The sequence below is a fragment of the Phacochoerus africanus genome, chromosome 1 (genome assembly GCF_016906955.1).
Source record: "Phacochoerus africanus isolate WHEZ1 chromosome 1, ROS_Pafr_v1, whole genome shotgun sequence".
Classification (NCBI taxonomy): domain Eukaryota; kingdom Metazoa; phylum Chordata; class Mammalia; order Artiodactyla; family Suidae; genus Phacochoerus; species Phacochoerus africanus.
Genome location: NC_062544.1, coordinates 280537452 through 280562645, shown reverse-complemented (window position 1 = coordinate 280562645; position 25194 = coordinate 280537452). Strand labels below are relative to the sequence as shown.

General features: G+C 46.7%; 1 protein-coding gene across 6 annotated transcripts in view; it reads left to right on the top strand.

Moving 5' to 3' along the window:
* The window catches only part of HLCS (holocarboxylase synthetase), a 200844-nt gene that overhangs the window by 19371 nt on the left and 156279 nt on the right, over positions 1-25194 (top strand). For 5 of the 6 annotated variants that reach the window (XR_007137060.1, XR_007137061.1, XM_047796270.1 and 2 more), the window contains exons 4-5: positions 1778-2718; positions 8630-8809. Coding sequence is in view for 4 of the 6 variants with exons in the window: in XM_047796270.1 (XP_047652226.1) it covers positions 1778-2718; positions 8630-8809 (1121 nt within the window). In the remaining 2 variants the exon portion in view is untranslated. The remainder of the gene's footprint in view (positions 1-1777; positions 2719-8629; positions 8810-25194) is intronic. The other variant, XM_047796286.1, reaches the window with a different exon arrangement.

Genomic DNA, 25194 nt, shown 5'->3' with positions numbered 1-25194 from the left:
TATGGAGGTTCCTAAGGAAGGCTAGGGGTCAAATCAGAGCTGTAGCCCCTGGCCTACCCCACAGACACAGCAACGCCAGATCTGAGCGGTGTTTGCCACCTGCACCACAGCTCACAGCAACGCTGGATCCTTTACCCACTGAGTGAGGCCAGGGATTGAACCTGCAACCTCATGGTTCCTAGTCGGATTCTTTTCCGATTTGCCATAATGGGAACTCCTGTTAGTGCCTTTTAAATTCCTTTTTTTGGGTTGTGCCTATGGCATGCAGTAGTTCCCAGGCCATGGATCCAGCCCGTGCCATGGCAGCAACCTGAGCCCCAGGAGGGATAACCCTGGATCCTTAACCCTCAGAGGACCAGGAAACTCTAAAACCCATGATAATATTTATTTCACATGATCTAATGCAATATAACTAGTTTCTAGGTTAATTGAATGGAGAGCATAGCGAGTGTTACTGGGAAGTTCTAAATTGAACAGGTTTTTTAACTTAAAATATACATACAATGGGAGTTCCCTTCAGGGCGCAGCAGAAATGAATCCGACTAGGAACCATGAGGTTGCCAGTTTGATCCCAGGGGTTAAGGATTTGGCGTTGCCGTGAGCTGTGGTGTAGGTCACAGACATGGCTCGGATTCCGTGTTGCTGTGAGCTGTGGTGTAGGCCAGCAGCTATGGCTCCAATTCGACTCCTAGCCTGGGAACCTCCATAGACAGTGAATACGGCCCTAAAAAGCAAAAAAAAAAAAATATGTATATATACATAATATTTTGGGAGTTCCCACTGTGGTGCAGCAGAAACAAATCCAAGAGTAGTATTAATGAGGACGTGAGTTTGATCCCTGGCCTCACCCAGTGGGTTAAGGATTTGGTGCTGCTGTGAGCTGTGTTGTAGGCTGTGAGCTGTAGCTACAATTTGACCCCTAGACTGGGAACTTCCATATATCTTGGGTATGGCCCTAAAAAGCAAAAAACAAACAAACAAACAAACAAAATGAGCACATCTTTTTCAGGAGACACACAAAATGTTCTTCCTTAATTAGCCTTCAAAGTTGGCTTTCTATCTATGTAAGTCTTCTTTTAGATATACATATATATTTAAAAAATTTTTATTTTAGTGGGATATAGTCAACCAACAAGAAAGACTTCATTTGTACCTGGAGCACAGGAGTGTCACTAGCTCTGGAAATGTGCATAACTCAGTTTCCCCATTTGTCATGTGCATGTACCTAAAACCATGTCCCATGTGTAGGAACGTGCTCGATAAATGGTTTCTGAATCAGTGATTGTAAATTATCTTTCAGTCCTGAGATAAGATGCTGGTAAGACCCTTCTCCTGGGCCGATCCCATGAAGTGTCCTTTTTCCTGGGGCGTGCTCAGACAGACTCGAGATATGTGCCTTTTTTGTTTCTTAGTTTCATTATCATCTAGGAGGTTGACACTCATGAAATTGAATCTATAAGTAAGTAGGAAAAAAATGATCTCTCAGAGTCTTATTTGTTTCTCTGGTCAATAAGGGAGTCTGAGGTTTTCTGATTCATTCGGGAATGGTGCTGTGGAGTCTCCATTTCCCTCTGATGGCGGGGTGGGGTCCTCGCAGGCAGGAGCCCTTCTGTGGTTTCCAAGGAGGCTGCGTGTGGGGCGAGGATGCAGGTGGAACCATGTGAACGGGCTGCCCTGGCACAGAGGTCATGGAGGCCGAGAGCCTCCTGAGGATTTGAACTGGGCTGCTTGGCAAACTGGAAGGATTGATGGATTGTTTTTTCTGTTCACCCTTTAGCGGTGCACTTGCAGGACTCCGCGCTGAAGGAACTTAGGGAGCAGGCCTCCGACACGCCGGCCCAGATCCTCCAGCCCGACCCCGAATCTTCTGTTGAGAGGAAGCCCAAGCCAAACGCCATGGAGCACATTGGCAAAGGGGACCCACAGGTCCTGGGTCCTGCGCCTATGCTGGGCAAAGACAGTGTCCCGGGGGTGGAGCCTGCTGAGGAGAGTGACAGGGGCGTGGGCCCCGTCGAGCACTGTCACCTCCATCTGTCTAGTTGCCACGAGTGTTTGGAGCTTGAGAACAGCACCATTGAATCGGTCAAGTTCGCCTCGGCAGAGAACATTCCAGACCTTCCCTACGATTTCAGTCTGGAGGGCGTCGCTGATGACCTCTGCCCTGAGAGAGGACAGAGGAGGGTCAATGTCTCAGGAAAGGCACCCAACATCCTCCTCTACGTGGGTGCCGGCTCCCAGGACACCCCGGACCGGCTCCAGCAGGTCCGGTCGGCTCTGGCCGACTGCGTGGACACGGACTGTTACACCCTCTACCACCTGCCGCAGGAAAGTGCCCTCAGGGACCCGTGGCCAGACAACTGTCTGTTGCTGGTCATTGCCGCCAGGGAGTCCATCCCTGAGGACCTGTCCCGGAGGTTCCTGGCCTATCTTTCTCAGGGAGGGAAGGTTCTGGCCCTGGCATCGTCCTTCACGCTTGCTGGCTTCCGGGTGACAAGCAAGGCCCTGCTGCAGCACACGGTCCAGAGCTTGGTTTTCTACAAGGCTGACCAGAGCCAGGTGAAGCTGAGCATCCTGAGCAGTGGCTGCATTTACGAGGGGGGCCCCGGGGAGCCGCTTGGCCTGGGCCAGCTCCAGGGCCACCTGGACAGTGAGGACAAAGACAAGCTGATTGTGCAAGTGCCTTTTGGGACACGTGGAGGAGAAGCTGTTCTTTGCCAGGTAGGGAGGCAGCATCGTGTGATGATCTTGCGGTATGCTCTTTGTATTTTCTGTGGTGTGCAGCGGGCTTGATGTGGCTTCTTAGTTCCCACACCAGGGATTGAACCCGGCTTGCAGGGGTGAAAGCACTGAGTCCTAACCACTAGACCACCAGGGAACTCCCACATTTGCTCTTTAAGGCTGTACTTTGAAAGGTTGTTAAGTCTTTTTGCTGGGGTAGAGGATGCTTCTGACCTTTGTCTGTTTTTTCTTTTTTTGTCTTTTTAGGGCCAGACCCGTAGCATATGGAGGTTCCCAGGCTAGGGGTCAAATCGGAGCTGTAGCCGCTGACCTATACCACAGCCACAGCAACGCCAGACCCAGGCCTTGTCTGTGACCTGTACCACAGCTCATGGCAATGCCAGATCCTTAACCCACTGAGCGAGGCCAGGGATTGAACCTGTGTCCTCATGAATACTAGTCAGATTCATTTCTGCTGAGCCACAATGAGAACTCCTATAGGGGTCTTTTTATTGAGTTAGAGAATTGCTTCCTTTTTTTGGTGTGGTTTATTTTTTTTCGAATGCTGTGGGTCTCTCCAGCCCTCCTAGACATTAAGTCTCTTGGGTTTTCTGACCAAACATTCTTCAAGGGAGCATAGATTTGGAGTTCCCGTCATGGCGCAGTGGTTAATGAATCCGACTAGGAACCATGAGGTTGCGGGTTCGGTCCCTGCCCTAGCTCAGTGGGTTAAGGATCCGGCGTTGTCGTGAGCTGTGGTGTAGGTTGCAGATGTGGCTTGGATCCTGAGCTGCTGTGGCTCTGGCACAGGCTGGCAGCTCCAGCTCCAATTCAACCCCTCGCCTGGGAACCTCCATATGCCACGCGAACAGCCCTAGAAAAGGCAAAAAGACAAAAAAAAGGGGGGGGGACATAGATTTGCTTCTTTACTATTCTAAAGCCTACTCACTTGTTCTTAAGATTCAGGAGCAGATAATCTGAACCAGCGCAGATGAACGTGTATAACCCAAGCAGGCATGTTGTGAGCCATAAGCCACATGACTTAGTTTTTGAGGCCTAATAAATGTTTTTCTTATCGTTTTCTCTGCAAACATGGTCGCTATAGTAACTGTGCATTCTCAGAAAATCCACTTAAAAACCTGACTTCCTCGAGCCGTATTTCACTTTTGAGTAGTGAATTTTACCACCCCTGTGTGCAGACGTGAACTAGAAAATTGATTCGGCACTGTTGCGATCCATTTCTCCAAGTTACATAGCAAATCTGCTTGCTGCACCATTTAAATTGACCCCAATACTGTCATAAAATTTGATACTGCATGCATTGCCCTAAAAAAAAAAAAAAAACCCAAAAAACCAAAAAAAAAAAAAACACCAGGCAATATGATGCAGCTTCAAAAATCAGATTCGGAGGATTAGAATGTCATTTTTGATTTTAAATGACTTCCAGCCTCTTTGTGACAGGGCCGCTGTTTTCTCCTCAGGCCTGTGTCAGTACCGTAGCTTGACGCCAACATCAACTAATAAATATAAGCACAGGCTGGTGAGTTTCCTCTTCCCCTGTTCAATTACCTAGTTTTCGTCTTTGTAATAAATGCAGTAATGATGTAACCCAGTAAGAGGAGGACTTCAAGGCAAACCACAGCTGCGCAGTAGGCGGTGGTCTCACGGCCAAGGAGCTGATGCCTCCTCATATACAGAAAAAGGAAACTTGGGTAGACCCGCTCTCCTGATTGGGTTTGCAGGGAACATTTAAGGCTATGGATTAATGCTGGCATTTGATTATCAACTGGACCAGGAGTGTGGCATGAAGTTGTCCACACCAAGCCTCTATTTTTTTTTTTTTAATTGGCCACCCCACAGCATATGGAAGTTCCCAGGGCAGGGTTTGAATCTGAGCTGGAGTTGTGACGGCAATGCCAGATCCTTAGCTCACTGTGCCGGGCTGGGGATTGAACCTGCATCCCTGCTGCTACAGAGACTCTGTCCATGGTGCCATAGTGGGAACTCCCACATCAAGCCTCTAAAATGGCTTTGAAACATCTTGTGGTTTTATTTAGCTTAGCACGTGACAGAGGTGGTTCGGCTTTTACAGCAGAGTTTCTCACCCCTGGCATTGCCGTACATTTTGGGCTGGATCCTTCTTTGTTGTGGGGTTGTCCCATGCCTTGTTGGGTGCTAACAGCACTACCTACCAGATGCCAATAGCGTCCCCTCCCCCGTCAGTGACTGGAGACATTTTTAGTTCTGGCTTTCGGTCTGATCTAAAAGCCTTCATTTTCTTTCTTTTTTTTTTTTTTTTTTTTAAAAGGCTGCACCCATGGCATTTGGAGGTCCCAGGCTAGGGGTCCAGTCAGAGCGGTAGCTGCTGGCCTACACCACAGCTCACGACAACATCAGATTCTCAACCCACTGAGCGAGGCCAGGGATCGAACCTGCATTCTCATGGATGCTAGTCAGATTTGTTTCCACTGAGCCATGACGGGAACTCCTAAAAGCCTTCATGTTAGATGAAGCCAGGTTCCAGAGATGGGCCTATCACCATGCTAACAGCACTAGACCAGAGGATGAGACATTGGCTGGTTGCCACAGAGGCCCTGGAGGGTGCGGTGCACATGCTCCGGTGGCCCTTCTGCCCTGTGGATTGGGTGCCGAGCCATTGTAGAAGCATCCGATCTTGAACCTGGTGGCCTAGCGGTGAGGCACTTGATCTTTGCACTGCTCTGGTTCAGGTTTGATGCCTGGCCCGGGAACTTCCTCATGCCTTGGGCATGGCCGAAAAACAAACAAACAAACAAACAAACAAAAAAACTTGACAATAGCTCATGGTGTCAACGGCTGTGCTTTCCTCTTACCTCTGGAATCCAGAGGCCTGCTGGTAGGGGGAGTCCTTTTCCTTCTTGGCATCTGTCACATGTGACATTGACTTCCGTCTACCCTGAAAATCTACCCTAGTCTGTTCCTTAGATCTGTGTACTCACTCACGCGGCCCTCTCCTTGGGCCCAGGTGGGGCAAGAACTCATTTGACGTCTGCCACCCGTCACGGGGACACTCAGCTGCTCCCGTGAATTAAATGTGACCTGCTGCCATGCTGACAGCACTGGCTTTGTCCCCTGGAGAGGAAGGCACACGCTCTGGGTAAGAATGCACAGTAGAAGGAGACGTAGTTAGACTCGGACACCTTCAAGGATCCACTTTTCTTCTCGTGGGCCGTTCAGAGGCCACTCCTGGTTGACAGGCTTAGTCGCAGGTGAAGCAGGCAGCCCTCAGCTGAGCGGCTGGAGTGTGCGGACTCTGCTGGATAGGCCTCCACAGACATCTTCAGATTGGCGGACTTGGGTTGGATTGTTTTGGACTGGGCATATGGATAGTGTTTTTGGTTTGGATGAGGCTCGAGTGGGAATTGAGAGATTTTAAGTTGCCCGAAGAAGGCCGGCACCGTGCTTTTTTTTTTTTTTTTGGTCTTTTTTCGTCTTTTGTTGTTGTTGCTGTTGCTATTTCTTGGGCCGCTCCCGCGGCATATGGAGGTTCCCAGGCTAGGGGTCGAATCGGAGCTGTAGCCACCAGCCTACGCCAGAGCCACAGCAACACGGGATCTGAGCCGCGTTTGCAACCTACACCACAGCTCACGGCAACGCCGGATCATTAACCCACTGAGCAAGGGCAGGGACCGAACCCGCAAGCTCATGGTTCCTAGTCGGATTCGTTAACCACTGCGCCACAATGGGAACTCCATCATGCTTTTTATTTACAATGTTCTTGTCACATCGGGCTGGGAGCTCTGCATGCAACAGAAGCCCACAGCTGCCCCCGGGCAAAGGCACAATGAAATAAACAAGCTCAGGCTGCTCTTCTGGGTAGTCAGTATTCTGGCACCCACTGGGCTCTAATGTGCAAGAGAGCTACAAGTTCCAGTACATTCCTTCATACCGAGACACAGACCACTGATTGGAAAGTTCTAGTTCAAAGCAGCAAGAAGTCCCGGTATGTTCCTTTGTATCAAGACACAGACTGTAGATAGGCCAAGCTACGCTAATGGTACAACAAAGCCTGACCTAAACACATGAGGTTCCAAGTCTTATCAGGTGAGGGAGGGAGGTGCCACCAGCCTTTCTGGAGTCCCCCAAGCCCCACTCCTCTGTTTGAATTCCTGCAGATGCTGTGTGTGTGTGTGTGTGTGTGTGTGTGTGTGTGTGAAACCGACTTTTTAAGAAAAAAAATCTCACGGTAGAATTTAACAAAAATTTTATTTATTTTATTATATTTATTTATTGTTATTATTTTTTCTTTTCAGGGCTGCACCCCTGGCATACGTAAGTTCCCAGGCTAGGGACTGAATTGGAGTTAAAGCTGCTGGCCTACACCACAGCTCACGGCAACGCTGGATCCTTAACTCACTGAGTGAGGCCAGGGATCAGACCCACATCCTCATGGATACTAAGGTTCATTATTGCTCATATCGAGCCACAACGGGCACTCTTAACAAAAAATGTAACAAGTTTCACTTAGCAAAATACACCCAAAAGGCAGTCACAGTACAAAGAGAGTTTTAAGTCAAGGCCTCACCAATTCCTGCAGTATTAGTAATGTGTTTCAGTTTTCAAAACTGACTTTGAAAAAGCTTACACTTAACCTAAGCGATTTTAAATGGAAATAAACTGGAATGAACAAACATGAGAAATGTTCCTCTTTGTATTAGGGATCTAGCACCTTGAATTTTCCAAAAAAAAACACCACACCTGCCAGTGTGTTCACGATGATGTGGTGTAAAAGAACCGCATTCAGCGCACCTGAAACTGCTGTAACTAGGACAACATCACTCCAGAAGCACCTACCTAAATGTTAATTGAGAAGAGCTGAAAGGGAGGTTCCTGTCGTGGCTCAGTGGTGGTTAACATACTCGACTAGCATCCATGAGGATGTGGGTTCGGTCCCTGGCCTCGCTCAGTGGGTTGAGGATCTGGTGTTGCCATGAGCTGTGGTGCAGGTCGCAGATGTGGTTTAGATCCCTTGTTTCTGTGACTCTGGCGTAGGCCAGTGGCTATAGCTCCGATTCGACTCCTAGCCTGGGAACCTCCATATGCTGCAGGCGTGGCCCAAAAAAAAAAAAAAGAGAATATCTGAAAGTAGTTTTAGTTTTAGTTGAGAATATGTGAAAGTAGTTTTAGTACCACAGGCTAGAGGAAAGTTCCTGCAGGCTCTTAAAGCAGTGACTAAGGCCACTCCTGTCCCCAGTAGCTCCGACCAGTAGGTGGACTAGTGGCTTTGAGCAGGACCCACGGTGCCTCCCTGGGTTCAGTGGCCCCTGTACTGGGGTTCCCAGCACACCATATTCCTAAAGATTTGGTCGTCTAACCAGGTTAAGTGACTTGCCCATGACCGATGAGTGATAAACTCAGGACCTGGAAATTTGATTCCTCTCCAGGGTCACGTCTGCCATGTCCTTTCAGCCTCACGGCCATGGTTTTAATGGGCTCCCACCAGTCGTTTTATTGCCTGTCATTCCTTTCCAAATATTCAGGTTGCAAGTTCATGTCTTGCTGATAAATTTGGAGGATTCATGTACAAGTTTTCAGAAAAACTGGTAAAGATACTTTCTCTTATTTTAAAAATTTTTTCGTTTTTTTGGAGGGCCACACCCACGGCATATGGAGGGGTTGAATCAGAGCTGTAGCCACTGGTCTACACCACAGCCACAGCAACACCAGATCTGAGCCACCTCTGCGACCTACACCACAGCTCATGGCAACCCCGGATCCTTAACCCCCTGAGCGAGGCCAGGGAACGAAGCCACAACCTCATGGTTCCTAGTCGGATTCGTTTCTGCTGCGCCACGACGGGAACTCCAAGACACTTTCTCTTAATGTTGCTCAGGGCCTCCGTGTCACGGAAGGGGTGTTTTCCTTCCCTCAGGTGCACTTGGAACTACCTCCCAGTTCTCCAGGGGTACAAACTCAAGAGGACTTTGATCTGCTCAAATCAAGCAATTTTAGAAGATACGAAGTCCTTAAGGAGATCCTGACTACCCTGGGCCTGAGCTGTGACGTGAAGCAAGTTCCTGCCTTAACCCCTCTTTACCTGCTGTCCGCCGAGGTGAGTGGGTGCTCGGCCGTGAAAGCCGGTCATCACGCTCAGATGACCGTCTTCAAAACGGGGACTCGTTCTGTTGAGGTGGGTTTCAACTTTGATTTCTGTTCAGAGTTTCTATTTCTTTCTTTAAAAAAATTTTTTTTATTACAGTTGATTTGCAGTGTTCTGTCAGTTTCTGCTGTACAACAAAGGGACCCAGTCATACAGATATACCCATTCTTTTTCTCACATGATCCTCCATCATGTTCCATCACAAGTGAGTGGATAGAGTTCCCTGTGCTGTACAGTGGGATCTCATTGCTTTTCCAGTCCAAATGCAATAGTTTGCATCTACTAACCCCCCAATCCCCGTCCACCCCACTCCCTTGCCCTCCCCCTTGGCAACCACAAGTCTATTCTCTATGTCCATGGGTTTGCTTCCTTTCTGTGGAAAGGTTCATTTGTGCCATGTATTAGATTACAGATAAAAGTGATCTATGGTATTTGTCTAACTCAGTTCACTTAGTATGAGAGTGTCTAGTTCCATCCATGTTGCTGCAGATGACATTGTTTTGTTCTTTTTTTATGGCTGAGTAGTATTCCATTGTGTCTATATACCACATCTTCTTTATCCAGTCATCTGTCAATGGACATTTAGGTTGTTTCCATGTCTTGGCTATGGTGAATGGTGCTGCAGTGAACATAGGGGTTCATTTATCTTTTTCAATGAAAGTTTCATCTGGATATATGCTCACGAGTGGGATTGCTGGATCATATGGTAGTTCTAGATTTAGCTTTCTGAGATACCTCCATACTGTTTTCCATAGTGGTTGTACCAACGCACAGCTGACTTTGTCTCACCTCAGAGCTTTGCCTAGAAGTCACTGTCCCAGAGATGTTCCTTAGTTTCCAGACTAGATGGGACCAGCCAGCTCTGTGTCCTCATAGGGTTTATTTTTGAATTTTTCCCATAGTGGTTGTACCTAGAGTTCCTGTCCTGGTGCAGCGGAAACAAATCCGACCTGGAACCATGAGGTTGTGGGTTTGATCCCTGGCCTCCCTCAGTGGGTTAAGGATCCAGTGTTGCCGTGAGCTGTGGTATAGGTCACAAACATGGCTCAGATCTGGCATTGCTGTGGCTGTGGCTTAGGCCGGCAGCTATAGCTCCAATTGGACCCTAGCTTGGGAACCTCCATGTGTTGTGGGTATGGCCCTAAAAAATAATAATAAAAAAAGGACCACAGTAGTTTTACCAATTTACATTCCCAACCAACAGTATAGGAGGGTTCCCTTTTCTCCACACCATCTCTGGCATTTGTTATTTATTGATTTACTAATGATGGCCATTAGATTTTCTAATTTTTTTTTTTTTTTGTCTATCCCTGTGGCATATGGAAGTTCCTGGGCAGTGACAATACTGGATCCTTAACCTGCTGCACCACAAGGGACCTCTTCTATTTCTTTGCTTTTTTTTTTTTTTTTTTTTAGGGTTGCACCTGTGGCATATGGAAGTTCCCAGGCTGGGGGTTGAATTGGAGCTGTAGCCGCCAGCCACAGCAATGCCAGATGCGAGCAGTGTCTGCAACCTACATTATAGCTCACGGCAACACCGAATCCATAACCCACTGAGTGAGGCCAGGGATGGAACCTGCATCCTCACGGTTCCTGGTTGGGTTCATTAAGCGTTGTGCCACGATGGGAACTCGGGTCTCTTCCATTTCTATTTTGACTTCAGGTTTGGAAGCCATCTTAAAGTTGTCCAAATGTAACTAATTTTTTTGGTGTTTTTTGTAAGGGAGGGAGAGAAGACCATTGGAGTTTAGAGGGTGTTGTCTTCAAGTTATGGCCCTTTCCACCTGAGGGGGAAAAGGTCCCTGTTTTATGTGTCAAGAGCGTCCTTAGAGACCACTGTTTATTCGATTGGGATTAAAAATCTTCGCTTCGATTTGGGCCTTTCTCAGTGAGTCTTCGCATGGGAAAATCACACCTTTTATTTGCGCTGGTGTCCGCCCTCTTGTGGCAAAAGGGGCTCTGGATTTCAGTTGAGATCTTGTCCTTTTGTCTAAAAGGAAAATGCCCTGCTGTTGGGAATGTATTCGGGAGTTTCCCTGTGGTTGTTGCCTGCTTGGGCAGGTTGCTAGATCTGCCAGCTGTGTCTTCTCCCTGATCCCTTTGCTTTGCTAAGCTTTTGGTTAGTTTAGTTCTGTCTCCCCGGACTAGGGAAATGTGTGAGTTTAGTGACGTAACTGAGGAGTTTCAGCAAATACCTGATATAGTCCAGGTGCGTCTAAACACCAAACGTTTTCTCTCGAAAAGAACAAATCATACCCTCCACCCAACATTTTAATTCACTTTTTATTTTTCGCTGAGCCTTCAGCATGTGGCAGTTCCTGGGCCAGGGATTGAACCTATGCCACGGCAGTGACAACAGGTCCTTAACCACTAGGCGCCAGGAGGAGGGTTTTTTTTTTTTTTTTTGTCTTTTTGCCTTTTCTTGAGCCATTCCCGCGGCATATGGAGGTTCCCAGGCTAGGGGTTCAATTGGAGCTGTAGCCACTGGCCTACGCCAGAGCCACAGCAATGTGGGATCTGAGCTGCGTCTGTGACCCGTACCACACCACAGCTCACAGCAACGCCGGATCCTTAGCCCACTGAGCAAGGCAAGGGATCGAACCCACAACCTCATGGTTCCCAGTCGGATTCATTAACCACTGCGCCACGATGGGAACTCCAGGAATTCTCTTTTGGATTCTCCTCTGACCCTTGGCAAACTTACTTTCCGGAGGAGAGTAGGGCAGTGAGCAATCGGGTAGGATGTGCTCTCTTGGAGAAGACAGAAAAGCTGAGAGCATTTAGGATTAGGATACCTTTTAGGATTATTTGAGGACCGATGAAATACATATGGAAGTTCCAGGTAAATTGTGTTATTTAAGCCTTAGTGCAGTTACTATTATTGTTGTTTGGCGACTGAATGAGTTAAAAGTGTATTCTGTGCCTTTTAAATGCCTGGTACCTAGTCTAGACAAGTAGGAGTTCCCTGGTGGCGCAGTGGGTTAAGGATTCAGCTTTGTCACTGCAGTGGCTTGGTTGCTGCGGGGGCATGGGTTCGATCCCTGGCCCCAGAACTTCCACATGCCACGGGTGCAGCTAAAAAAAAAAAAAAAAAAAGTCTTACTTTTTAAGACTAAATAATATATTTAATTAAAAAAATTTAAACTGGAGTTCCCGTTGTGGCTCAGTGGTTAACGAATCCGACTAGGAACCACGAGTTCGATCCCTGGCCTTGCTCAGTGGGTTAAGGATCCAGCGTTGCCGTGAGCTGTGGTGTAGGTCAGACGTGGCTCGGATGACGCAGCTCGGATCCTGCGTTGCTGTGGCTCTGGCATAGGTTGGTGGCTACAGCTCCTATTGGACCCCTAGCCTGGGAACCTCCATGTGCCGTGCATGTGGCCCTAGAAAAAGCAAAAAGACAACAACAACAAAAAAATTAAACTATAGCAAAGGATGATTTTTTTTTTTCACTGAAGAAATATTCATTGGATTTTTATTGCAGTTTGCATTTTTTAGCCAGTTTGCCCTCTTCTTAATGGGTGCTTTTGGGAATTACTGGTACGACTTTTGTGGGCACCTTCATCTCAGGACTTAAAGCCTCATATCATTTGTTTTATATGTTAATAGAAAAAGCATTGGCTCTGTCTTGTGACTTACAAAAGCGTATCAAGATAAAGCTGGTCCTCACAGCTTCAGCCACCTCTGGACCTCCCACCTGGGAGGACTGGGCCGAGCCTTGGGGGTGAGGGTTACTGGTCCTCAGGAGATGTGGCTGTCACTCTCCTAGACCTTTCCTGAGCTGAGGTGGGACGTGTGAGGCCTGCTCCCGGGTCGGGGAGCCGTGTAGACCCAGACTTGGCCCTGACAGTGCTCCCTGACCTTTCGCATGAATTCTTCTGGCCATGCTGGTCCCGAGACCCTTGGGTGTAGCAAGGGAGAGGAAAGAGTGACTTGCTTTCATGGTGTTCTGTGAGCAGAGGTGTGGAATTCTAGGCTTTCCCGGTGTCTTTTTTAGGATGGGCATGACCTGAAACACCTACGGCTTTGTCTTGCGTGTCTGTATATAGTACAGTACACAGTAGGTGCTTCGTATTTGTGTCCTGGTTCTTTAAACTGCCTAGGGCCGGGGGAACACATTGCCCCTGTTGATTGGTAACCCTTGTCCACAAACTCTGGGAATGCAATGCTTGAACAAGATTAAATACTTGCTCCGTGGACACATACACAAACACTCCACACAGCCCCCAAGCCAACCAAACCCTTTCTTACCTGATAACTTTGGGAAAGAGTAATTTTCAAATGACTTCTCATTTCGGGTCCTCCACTTGGTCTGCTTGCTCCTGAGAATCTATCCTCTGGTCTGCTTTTCCTTTGGGAGCCCAAGGACTGAGTGTGAGCAAATGATTGTTCTGTACATGCATCCTCATTTCTTTCTTTCTATTTTTTCAGGGCCGCACCCGTGGCACATGGAGGTTCCCAGGCTAGGGGTTCGAATCAGAGCTGTAGCCACTCGCCTACACCACAGCCATAGCAACACAGGATCTGAGCCACGTCTGTGATCTATACCACAGCTCATGGCAATGCTGGGTCCTTAACCCACTGAGTGAGGCCAGGGATTGAACCTGCATCCTCATGGATCCTAGCTGGGTTCGTTAATCGCTGAGCCACGAAGGGAACTCTGCATCCTCATTTCTTAGTGTTTGTTACTGTTCTTAGATGACCCTGTATCTGCTGTAGATAAGGATGTAAGGATTCAGAATTTCTGGCATACAGGTTCTCTGAGGGATTATCATGCAAATAAATGTGGAGGTGGCTGCGTACTGACTGTGATGGTCTTTCTGGAGGCAGCTAGGCCAGTCCTCGGGCTCCCTGAGGTGGAGACATTTTGGAGACCTTCCAGTCATTGTGCGGGTGGCTCAGTATTAAGATGAGAATGACCACTGGTAATAGAATTGGATCCTACTTTCTATCCGATTTTCCTTCCCGAGCCTTCCTAAGAGGTCTCCTTGCTCCCCATGGACTTAAGTTACAGGGGAAGATCCTGGCATCCCGCCGTCTGTAACACAAGGCCTGCTTTTGGATTAGGTTCTTGTGCCGGCTCTTGGCTTCCTGCTTCCTGGAAAATACTCTGTGCTGCTGGGACTCAGACCTCTCACCACAAGGTGTCGCTGCTGAGCTAGGGCTGCCTGCTGAGCGGGCATCCTGATCCCTAAAGCAGTGCTTTGGAGATTGGATTTTTTTCCTCTCTCTACATCAGTTTTGCATAGTATAATTAGTAGTTTTCCATTATATTGGTGGCACTTTTTGGGGGGGCCTGTGGAAATAACTTCAGAGTCGGTTAATAATACTCATCTTTCATTAAACATTTACTGTGTACTAGGTACTATTACAGAATAGACTCTGAAAGAGCAAAATAAACACCCTAGTTATCTAAATACTGTTACTGCATACCAGCTGTGTTTATACAGTTTGGTGCCTAGACACTCCCTCTTTATAGCAAACAGTACAGAAGATTTATGAGGCACCTATGTGTTTCCATATTACAGTGATAGAAATGGAAAAAATAATAGCACGTGATCCATGCAGGGAAAAAAACACCCAAGGTACAGTGGACCCTTGGCATTTGCTGGAGGTGTGTTCTGAGACCTTCACTGACACCCAGACAGCACAGTAGCATGTGATTTCTGCTATAAAATCCAGTCATGTATGACTTCATGCGTGTCACCCTGCATGACATGAATACAAGGCTCTGTGGAGGTGCAGTCTCTGGGCGGCTGAGCTGGACTTCTATTCTGACCAAGGTCTTCCATTTAATTGAATCTTCCAGGAGCAGGACTGAAATTTAGGGCTCTGCAAAATCGCAGCATGTAGTAAAACCATACAACCCACACACTTGTACGCCACATACATGTGTCTGTAGAAAATAGACTGGAAGGATATACAGTGTACACGAGGGGTATATTTCTGGGTGGTGGGCGTAACGATTTTAATGCACTTTAAGAAATGCCTTTGGGGAGTTCCTGTCATGGCTCAGTGGTTAACGAATCCGACTAGGAACCATGAGGTTGCGGGTTCGATCCCCGGCTTCTCTCAGTGGGTTAAGGATCCTGGGTTGCCGTGAGCTGTGGTGTACGTCACAGACTTGGCTTGGATCCTGCGGTGCTGTGGCTCTGGCATAGGCTGGAGGCTACAGCTCTGATTAGACCCATAGCCTGGGAACCTCCATATGCCATGGGAAGTGGCCCTAGAAAAGGCAAAAAAGGCCAAAAAAAAGAAATGTCTTTGTATTTTCTAAATTTTCTATTATGAATGTGCATTATTTTTATTTATTTATTTATTTATTTTTTTGTCTTTTTGTTGTTGTTGTTGTTGCTATTTCTTGGGCCGCTCCCGTGGCATATGGAGGTTCCCAGGCTAGGGGTTGAATCGGAGCTGTAGCCACCGGCCTACGCCAGAGCCACAGCAACGCGGGATCTGAGCCGCGTCTGCAACCTACACCACAGCTCACGGCAACGCCGGATCATTAACCCCCTGAGCAAGGGCAGGGACCGAACCCGCAACCTCATGGTTCCTAGTCGGATTCGTTAACCACTGCGCCACGACGGGAACTCCTGCATTATTTTTATAGTGAGCAAAATCAGTTATTAAAAATTAGAAAACCATGGCGTTCCCATTGTGGCTTAGTGATTAACGAATCCGACTAGGAACCAAGAGGTTGCAGGTTAATCCCTCGCTCAGTGGGTTAAGGATCTGGCGTTGCCGTGAGCTGTGGTGTAGGTCACAGACATGGCTCGGATCCAGCATTGCTGTGGCTGTGGCGTAGGTTGGCAGCTGCAGCTCTGATTCCACCCCTAGCCTGGGAACCTCCATGTGCCGCAGGTGCAGCCCTAGAAAAGACAAAAAGACAAACACACACACAATTACAACAACAACAAATTAGAAAACCAAATTACTGTATGTCATTGGACTTGGAAGGCATCTCATAAATAGTCAAAGCAAAAGGCCGGGTATTGATATTTTATTTAATATTTGACACCTATATTAATCCTTGTAGAAGGGTTAGCTTTGTTAGTAAATGACTTTACTCTGGCTATGACGATTAGGTTTAATTTGAAGCCCTCAGGTCAGCATGTGTGTGTCAGGGCCTCTGCTCTCCATCCATTTGCTCCTGTGGCTGGATTGTACTTCCTTTTTTTTTGCTTTTTAGGGCTGCACTTGGGGCATATGGAGGTTCCCAGGCTAGGGGTCGAATCGGAGCTATAGCTGCCAGCCTGCGCCACAGCCATGCCGGATCTGTAACCCACTTAGAGAGGCCAGGGATTGAACCTGCACCTTCATGGTTTCTAGTTGGATTCATTTTCACTGCATCATAATGGGAACTCCATTTTTTTTTTTTTTAATTTTACAGCCACATCTGTGATATAAAGACCTTCCTGGGCCAGGGCCTGAAACTGAGCCACAGCTGTAGCTACGTCAGATCTTTTAACCCACTGTGCCGGGTCAGGGTTTAAACCTGCACCTCAGCAGCAACCCAGGCCGCTGCAGTCAGATCCTTAACCCACCGTGCCACAGTGGGAACTCCCTGGTTGTAGTTGTTAATTCAAGTGTCCCCACCAAGTGTACCGCTGATTGGATGTCGCTGTTTCTTGCCTTTGGAGCTATTGTGAACCATTTCTCAGAGACCACATACATGTTGACATGATGTCTTGGTGGCAGCCCCCTTTAAACAGGTAGCTTCCTTTCTGAAGGCGTGGCTAGAACCAGAGACTCAACGTGGGGGCCACAGGGTCTGTGGAGTGAGACTGCTAGGCGGCCAGCCCGGCCTCCTACTGTTGGTGGGACGGGCCATTAGCAAGGATCCACCTTTCCTGTGTGTATGTGTGTGTGTGGGGGGCACCCGTGTGTTTGTGCACAACAAACTGATTTCACAGAAGAGCCACACTCTTTCCCTGTTAGACCCTAAGCCTAACTGGTCCAGAAACTCACCCTCTTGTTTCCATTTCTCTGGGCTCTGTCGGTGTTTTTAGTCTGCCAGGGAAATGCCAGAAGAAAGATGTGCAGTGAGATAATAGGGGTTTGTGTCCAGAGGGGCAGCTGGTGGCTTTGGACAGGCTGGGACAGTGCCTCCACCCCCAGTGGGTCCTTTTCCATCCCCCTGGAGGGAGGAGGAGGTGGAGGAAGAGCAGGAAGGGGGCGGGATCATGCAGAACCCTTTGCAGAGCTCAGCAGCCTGGGAGAGCTTGTCCCTCTTGTTCTGTGACACCCCGTTTGGATCTGGGGCACCCCTGCTCTTTCTGAGACAATAAACCTGGGATTCTTGGAGTTCCCGCATCAGCACAGTGGGTTAAGGATCTGACTGCGGTAGTTGGGGAGGCGAGAGTTTTATCCCTGGCCTGGCGTAGTGGGTTAAGGATCCAGCATTGTTGCAGCTGTGGTGTAGGTCTCAGCTGTGGCTTGAATCCAGTCCTTGACCTGGGAACTTCCATATGATATGGGTGTGGCCAGTTAAAAATAAAAAAAAAGCTGGGATTCTTTGGGCGTTCCTTACAGCTGGTAGTTAGTGGCATGGAGGCAGCCTGAGTCCCAGAAGCAGGCAGGACGTTGGCAGGAGTCCCGCCACAGGGCATGTGGTTCCTTTGCCTTGGGGTCAAGATGTAACCGAAACGAGAAGTGACAACTGGGTTTGTTATTAAAGCAACTGAGCAAAAAAATTACCATGTTATGCATGTGTGTAATCTTGGTGGTGTGGGAGTTACGGGATGGATCACACGTGCTTAAAAACAAAAACCAGTATAAGTTTCATTTTGAGTCAACCCCAAATTGGTTGTGAAACATTTCTCCCTCTGCCCAAACAGGTATTGTTAATAAGAATGGTTTTGATATTTGTAAATGTGTCAAAAAAAACCCCTTCTACCTAAGGGAATGTTTTAATTTTTTTTTTTGGCCACACCTGCTGCATATGGAAATTCCTTTGCAGGGGATCGAATAGGCACCTCCACAGAGACAAGCTGGATTTTTAACTCACCCCATTGCACCTCAGTAGGAACTCCAGGAATTACTCTTTTTTTTTTTGCTTTTTAGGGCCAAACCCTTGGCATATGGAAGTTCCCAAGCTAGGGGGTCAAATTGGAACTTCACAGCCACAGCAACTCCAGATCCCAGCCAAATCTTCAACCTACATCACAGCTCATGGCAACACTGGATCCTTAACCCACTGAGTGAGGCCAGGGCTTGAACCCACATCCTCATGGATCCTAGTTGGGTTCGTTAATCGCTGAGCCACAAAGGGAACTCCAGAGTCTCATGTATTTTTCTGACTTACCTAGGCTTCTCCAATTAAGAAAAAAAATCTGGAGTTCCCGTGGTGACTCAGTGGTTAATGAATCTGACTAGCATCCATGAGGATGCAGGTTCGATCCCTGGACTCACTCAGTGGGTTGCCATGAGCTGTGGTGTAGGTCACGGATGTGGCTTGGATCCTGCATTGTTGTGGCTGTGGTGAAGGCCGCCAGTAGCTACAGCTCCAATTCGACCCCTAGCCTGGGAACCTCCATAGGCCGAGAGTGCGTCCCTAAAAAGCGGAAAAAAAAAAAAAGAAAGAAAGAAAGAAAAAAAAGAACAGAAATCTTTGCTTTCCATTTTCTCTAGCACAGCATTGGGCACAGAAGCCTCCCTCCTTCCACCTTTAATCCGAGTTCTGAATCTTGAATGTACAGCGAGAGGGAAACTTGTAGTGTTCCTCTAAAATCAGCTTAAAAATAATTTTTGAAGATCCAAATTAGAGGGAAACTCAGAATCCCAGGTGCACCCTGAATGGCTTTTGACATGTGGCTGATGGGCTGTCGTGGCGGCTATTTTACAGTTCGGCACCAGCTCAAGAGCAGCTGGCAGATTAAAGCCAACGTTTAAAAGCTTTTATAGCTATGAATGTTTTTAAGGGTCTTTCAAATACCTCTTGCTCTCTTTTCTTTCTTCCTTTGCCCTTCACCCAAACTGGAAATTTTTTGTTCATTTCAACTGACTTCCTGTTATCAAACATAATACCTATGGCAAAGGTGACATGATGAGTTTGACATTGAAATGCAAAAGATAGAATACTTGGGATGTTTTCCTTAGCTGCCTTCCTTTTATTCTATTTTTTGGGGGGGGTTGGGCAGGCTTTTCAGCTACTGTATGTGTTGAATTTTTACTCGAATTTTTTTTTTTTTGCTTTTTAGGGCCACTCCTGTGGCATATGGATGCTCCCAGGCTAGGGGTTGAATCGGAGCTCCAGCTGCCGGCCTGTACCACAGCCACAGCAACTCAGGATCTGAGTTGCGTCTGCGACCTACACCACAGCTCATGGCAACACCATATCCTTAACCCACTGAGCAAGGCTGGGATCGAACCTGCGTCCTCATGGATACTAGTGGGTTCTTAACCCACTGAGCCACAATGGGAACTCCTTTACTCGAATCTTGATTCCACAAGAAAGTTTGAGAGCGATTCTGGGGTGACTACTCCTGGACTATAGTAGAGGCAGAGACTGGTGGTGCTTCGTGGGAAATGCAGACAGACACAACTTTGGTTGTTCTCCACTTTTAATTGATGTTCTTATGGTTTGGGTTTTTTCTGTGTTGTAGCTTTTTTTTTTTTTCTTTTTCTAGCCGAACCCAGGGCCTATGGAAGTTCCCAGGCTAGGGATCAAATCTGAGCCGCAGCTATGAACTATGCCACTGCTGCAGCAATGCTGCATCCTTAACCTACTGCACTGGACCAGAGATTGAACCCTTGCTGCTGCAGAGACAATGCTGGATCCTTAACCCACTGTGCCACAGAAGGAACTCCTGTGTTGCTACCCTTGCTGGCTGACCTGGGGGAGGGGAAGTGGGTTGGAGGGAGCTTCGTCTTCCGGGTTTCCTTCTGGGGACCGCACCCTATCGAGGAAGGGTGGTTTTATTTCCTCAGACTATTTATACCTTCCTCCTATGCAGTTACAGATTTGTGGATGGATAGCAGGCTCTTTTAGAATAAAAAATCCTCCAGGACCAAATGCTTTTTGTCTTGTACACCAGCTCCTAATAGCTGCCATGTGTGAGTGCATATGGATTATGGCGTTACCTCCTGGGGAAGTTGACTGAAGCTGTCTCTAGGAAGTTTTGCAAGGCTCTTAAGAACAGATTTTTGTCTCCCAAGTTCAAAAAATACGTCTCAGGGAATAAGGCCACATGGATACAGGTTAGCGGGCGTGATCAAAGGGCCTCTTATGATAAGGTGCAGAGCCGAGGGCAGGACTGAGGTGGGCACAGCAGCCAGGTAGCCCACGGTCACAGCAGAGCCATCAGAGTGTGGCTCTCCTGGCGGCCCAGCTGCCAGTCAGAGCAGGAATGTTGGGGTCTGAGACCCAAAACCCATTTGAGAAATGTTCTAGTTCAGCTTTTGGGGATGGGAATTAGAGCTGAGGAGCAGGTTTTGTTTCCATTCATGGTAATAATTTGAGAATGTTGCTCCGAGGATTGTGCTGTCTTGGGAAAATGTTTATAGTGTTTCAGGGTTTCAGCACTGACAGGCAGTTTGTGGACCTGGAATGGTGTTTAATCCTCGTTTCCCCTGCCTGAGCGGGAAGGGTAGCGGCAGCCTGGGTCCGAGGTGGACCTCGGGAGGGAGGCTGGGTCAGTACGGGGCAAAGTTTCTTTGGCTTCCTTGGGAAAGCAGGCCAACTTGGCAACAGGAAAACTCGGCCAAAACTTTTCCATCAGTTTCTCTTGGAGATAAGAAGAGTTCCGATCGTCTTCTTGGTCAGGTTCCTGTTTTGGCCCTTTGTGGCTGCCTAGGAGCAGGTGCGTGTCGCCAGGCACTGCTGTGCTGCCCACAGCCTTCCAGGTCCCGAATATTTCCAAGAAATGCAGTTCTGCATGATCCCTCTGCTTGTGTTGTGAGTACTTTTCTTTCTTAAAATGGTTTCAGGCTTTGGTTTAATAATATAATCCGTGGAAGAAATACTGGCATGTAGACTATAATCTTGTTCCTATTAATGGCAAAGATATCATCCCTCATACAAAACCTATACAGATGAGATCAAACCTCATTTGATCAATTGAAGAACATGGTTTCAAATGAGAGTAATTGGCAATCTCTAGAATTTTTGTTTTAATGAACATGTTTTAGTGGTATTTGTCTTATAGTTTTAAAGAAATGCCATGATTATATGCATATGATTTAACTAAAATCTTAAAATGCTCTAAGATTGCTGAATTAAGGCCATCTTTGGTGTGGAGGTCTTTCTCCATTTATCCCTGAGAATGAGAGAAGGCTTAGGTTATCATACATAGAGATTTGTTAAAATGTGCTTTCCCAGTGACACATGGAGATACACAGCAGCACCGTTTTTTTAATAATGATTTTTATTTTTCCCATTAGAGCTGGTTTACAGTGTTCTGTCAGTTTTCTACTGTGTAGCAAGGTGACCCAGTCACACACATGTATATATATCCCTTCTTTGTTCTCACATTATCATGCTCCATCATAAGCGACTATAGTTCCCAGTGCTACACAGCAGGATCTCATTGCTTATCCTACAGCATCGTTTTGCTCTATGGGTTTAAGTTCTCCTGAGTGTCTCCTGCGTGTATGTGTGAGTGTGAAGAGAGAGGGGTTATGGGCAAAGAGAAAGACTACATTAGCAGGCAGCTCCTGTACCTCCAAGATTTAAAATCCCGACCTTCTATTTAATAGAATGTTACCGACCCTCTCCAGGCAGCAGGACTGCCGGATTCACAATGGGCACGTGAGTCAGTATCATTAACCTTGAGCCTTCTCCTGAGCCCTGATCTGTAAAAACTTAGTTTAAATCTGCTTGCCTTCTGCAGGCGTTAAAAGTGAATTTTCTTCTACGGAAACTTCGAAAAAGTTTGCTTTCCTGTGCCAAGGAAAGTGACAAATTGTTTGCTTATTTTTGAGGAAAAATGGATTCGGTAAACAGCAGTTACTAGAGAGTAACTGGACGATGGCACCACTAGTCCCCTTTCCGGTTTTTAATCTCAGTGAATAAGGAAACATATTTCAAAAGAAAACACTGTGGTTTCATAAATTTAAAAGTGATGGTTCATTTTTGGGGGGTGGGGAGTGTCCAGAGTCCACCTCGAATTGCCTAGGTTGTTACTCTAGGTGGTTGTTTTTCATAGGCAACCGTGAGGTACATGAAGTTTTCTTGTGGCTTTTCAGTCCATAAAATGCTTTAAAAGCCAAAGGTCTCCTTTTAGCATTTTCCCTTCATGGCGATGGGATCCGGTCTGCTGTTTTAGATGGGCCAGGTGAATGTCACTGAGGGTGGCTTTTTATTTATTTTTGGGTTACCCCGTGGTGTACAGAGTGCCTCAGCCAGGGATCTGATCGGAGCTGCAGTTACTTGCAATCTGTGCTGCAGCTGCTGCAGCACCGGATCCTTTAACCCACTGTGCTGGGCCAGGGGTTCAAACTGCGTCCTGAAGCTGCAGAGATGCCTCCGGTCCTGTTGCGTCACAGTGGGAACTCTGCTTTTAAAGGACACTGAATTCTTAACACCAAATCCTCTCTATTTTGTCTGGGGAGGGTAGATAAAAAGAACTTTCATATCCTTTTCAGGACTCTGTAGGATTTATGCTGGTCTCAGCAAAGCAAGTGGATGTGGAAAAAAAAATTTTTAAACTTTTAAAGCAGTTCCTTTGAATGCATTCTTTTCTAAGAATTTGTGATTATTACTATTTTACCTTTGTCCTGGAAAAATTTGAAGTCATTGATAGATACATTTTCACAACTGATTTAAGCATAATGAAGGAATTTTTTTTTTTTTTTGGTGGTACACCCGAGGCATGTGGAAGTTCCCTGGCCCGGCATCAAACTTAACCCACTGCGGCATAGGGGAACTTCCAGGAATGTTTTGCTTCCTGCTTTATTTTATTTATTTAAGGCTCTTTCTCAAATTAATTTTCCTGTTAAGAATTAACAGTGCAGCATACAGGAGCCTCAAATTTACAAACAAGTTGTGTTTTCAAAGTCTGTGTGCTAAATTGGCTCTTTTCAAAACATTGCCCCCTGGAGTTCCCGTCGTGGCGCAGTGGTTAATGAATCCGACTAGGAACCATGAGCTTGTGGGTTCGGTCCCTGCCCTTGCTCAGTGGGTTAACGATCCGGCGTTGCCGTGAGCTGTGGTGTAGGTTGCAGATGCGGCTCGGATCCTGCGTTGCTGTGGCTCTGGCATAGGCCGGTGGCTACAGCTCCTATTCAACCCCTAGCCTGGGAATCTCCATATGCCGCTGGAGCGGCCCAAGAAATAGCAACAACAACAACAGATAAAAAGACAAAAAACAAACAAACAAAAAAAACCAAAACATTGCCCCGTTATTTATGTCAGTTGGGTTTTCTTACCAGTTCTGATATGTCCTCATGCTCCATAATGCAGTGAAACCGTGGAATGCGACGTGGTCAGATTCTGGCTTGGTGGGTCATGAACACAGTCGGGACACCCTAAATGTCTCTGTTTCTCCAGTGTTTGACTCAGAACTTAACAACTTTATTTTAGACACTGCTCGAAAACAGCCATGTTGGGCACCTAGTAATACCTCGGTGTATGTATAATCTTATGGAGAATTAATGAGTTTGCAGTGATAGGTTAACTTTTATTTAAGAGAACACTTATTTTGTAGCAACTGCTGAACTAGGCATACGAGTAAAAGAAAATGTTTTATAGAAAATATTAAATATACAGAAGTAAACAGAGTAATGTAATGAGCCCCGGCATATGTATTTATCATTCCATTTCAGTTTTCCATTCTGGCCAGTTTTATTGTATCTATTCCTACCCACTTCTCCTGTACTACTTTGAAGCAAATCCCAGTTCACATCTCTCATCTGTAAATATTTCAGCATGTGTCTCTAAAAGATAAGAACTCTGTTTAGGGGGAGTTCCCTTCGAGGCGCAGCAGAAACGAATCTGACTAGGAACCATGAAGTTGTGGGTTTGATCCCTGGCGTCCCTCAGTGGGTTAAGGATCCGATGATGCCGTGAGCTGTGGTGTAGGTTGCAGACTTGGCTCAGATCTGGTGTGGCTGTGGCTGTGGTGTAGGCTGGCAGCTGTAGCTCTGATTCGACCCATAGCCTGGGAACCTTCATGTGCTGTGAGTGCAGCCCTAAAAAAACAAACACACACACACACAAAAAAAACCTCTGTTTAAAAACATAAGCAGGGATATTTCACCATCACATCTACAATAAAACAATTCTTTCATATAATCTCTTGGTGTTGCAGTTACTGATTAGGCTTATTTAAGATGGGTTTTATTATCCATGCATTGTATATAAGCATGTCGGTCCTTTTATAAAACAAATGCAAGAAGGAAGCAACTAGATATAAATCATTGCAAATTTTTTTACGGGAAGCGATCAATAAAGCTGATTCCTGTATGTTTTGTATGTCATATTTTAGCTCCTGTTCTGAAAATAGAAGCAAATAAGTATTTGTAATAACATGCAAAACAGCCCTGCATATTGAGGACTGCAAGTTTTGTTCCGACTCTTGCCCTTTCAAAACTAAACATGAATTTCTCACCCTCTCTCTTCTGTGAAGTCCTGGGTTTCCTTAGCAGGAACGGTATTGATTTTTGCTTGTATGCTTTCGGTTCAGGTTGATGTTTAGCCTTTGACCCAACCACTTTCTTACAATAAACAGTTTGTTGATGAGAGCAGTTGCCCAGCAGATTGTTTCCAGATTGTTCTCTCGTGGCTGAGGACAGAGTGCACCTTACGAAGAAGTCAGCTTGAAGCTTGTGGCTTCTACTTCCTACTGCTGTCTGCCTTTGAAGCCAACTGTCAGCCTCTGAACATTCTTCTGTTTATATCCAGTGAAATGGTGTGAATCTGTGGTGCTGGAAATCAGGCTTCACTCGCTATCTTGATTATTTTATTCTCTGAACGAATGATGGCAACTTCTAGAAGTTTCTGCCACAGGAGAAATTCCTTTTATTACAGTAGGAATTCCCAGTATTGGGTATGTGGAAATTAGCGTACCTGGTGGTGCTGTGTAGGGAAGTAGAACAGGCTTTACTTTGTGTAGGAATGTAAGTTTCCTACATAATTAAGGAGTGAGATAACTTTCAATATCTTGCCCCTTTAAAATAAATTTTCCTTTCCTTTTTTTTTGTTTTTTGTCTTTTTTTTTAAAGGCTGCACTCACAGCATATGAGAATTCCCAGGCTAGGGATTGAATTGGAGCTGGAGCTTCTGGCCTACACCACAGCCACAGCAACACCAGGTCCGAGACATGCCTGCGACCTACACCACAGCTCATGACAACACCAGATCCTTAATCCACTGAGTGAGGCCAGGGAACAAACCTGCGTCC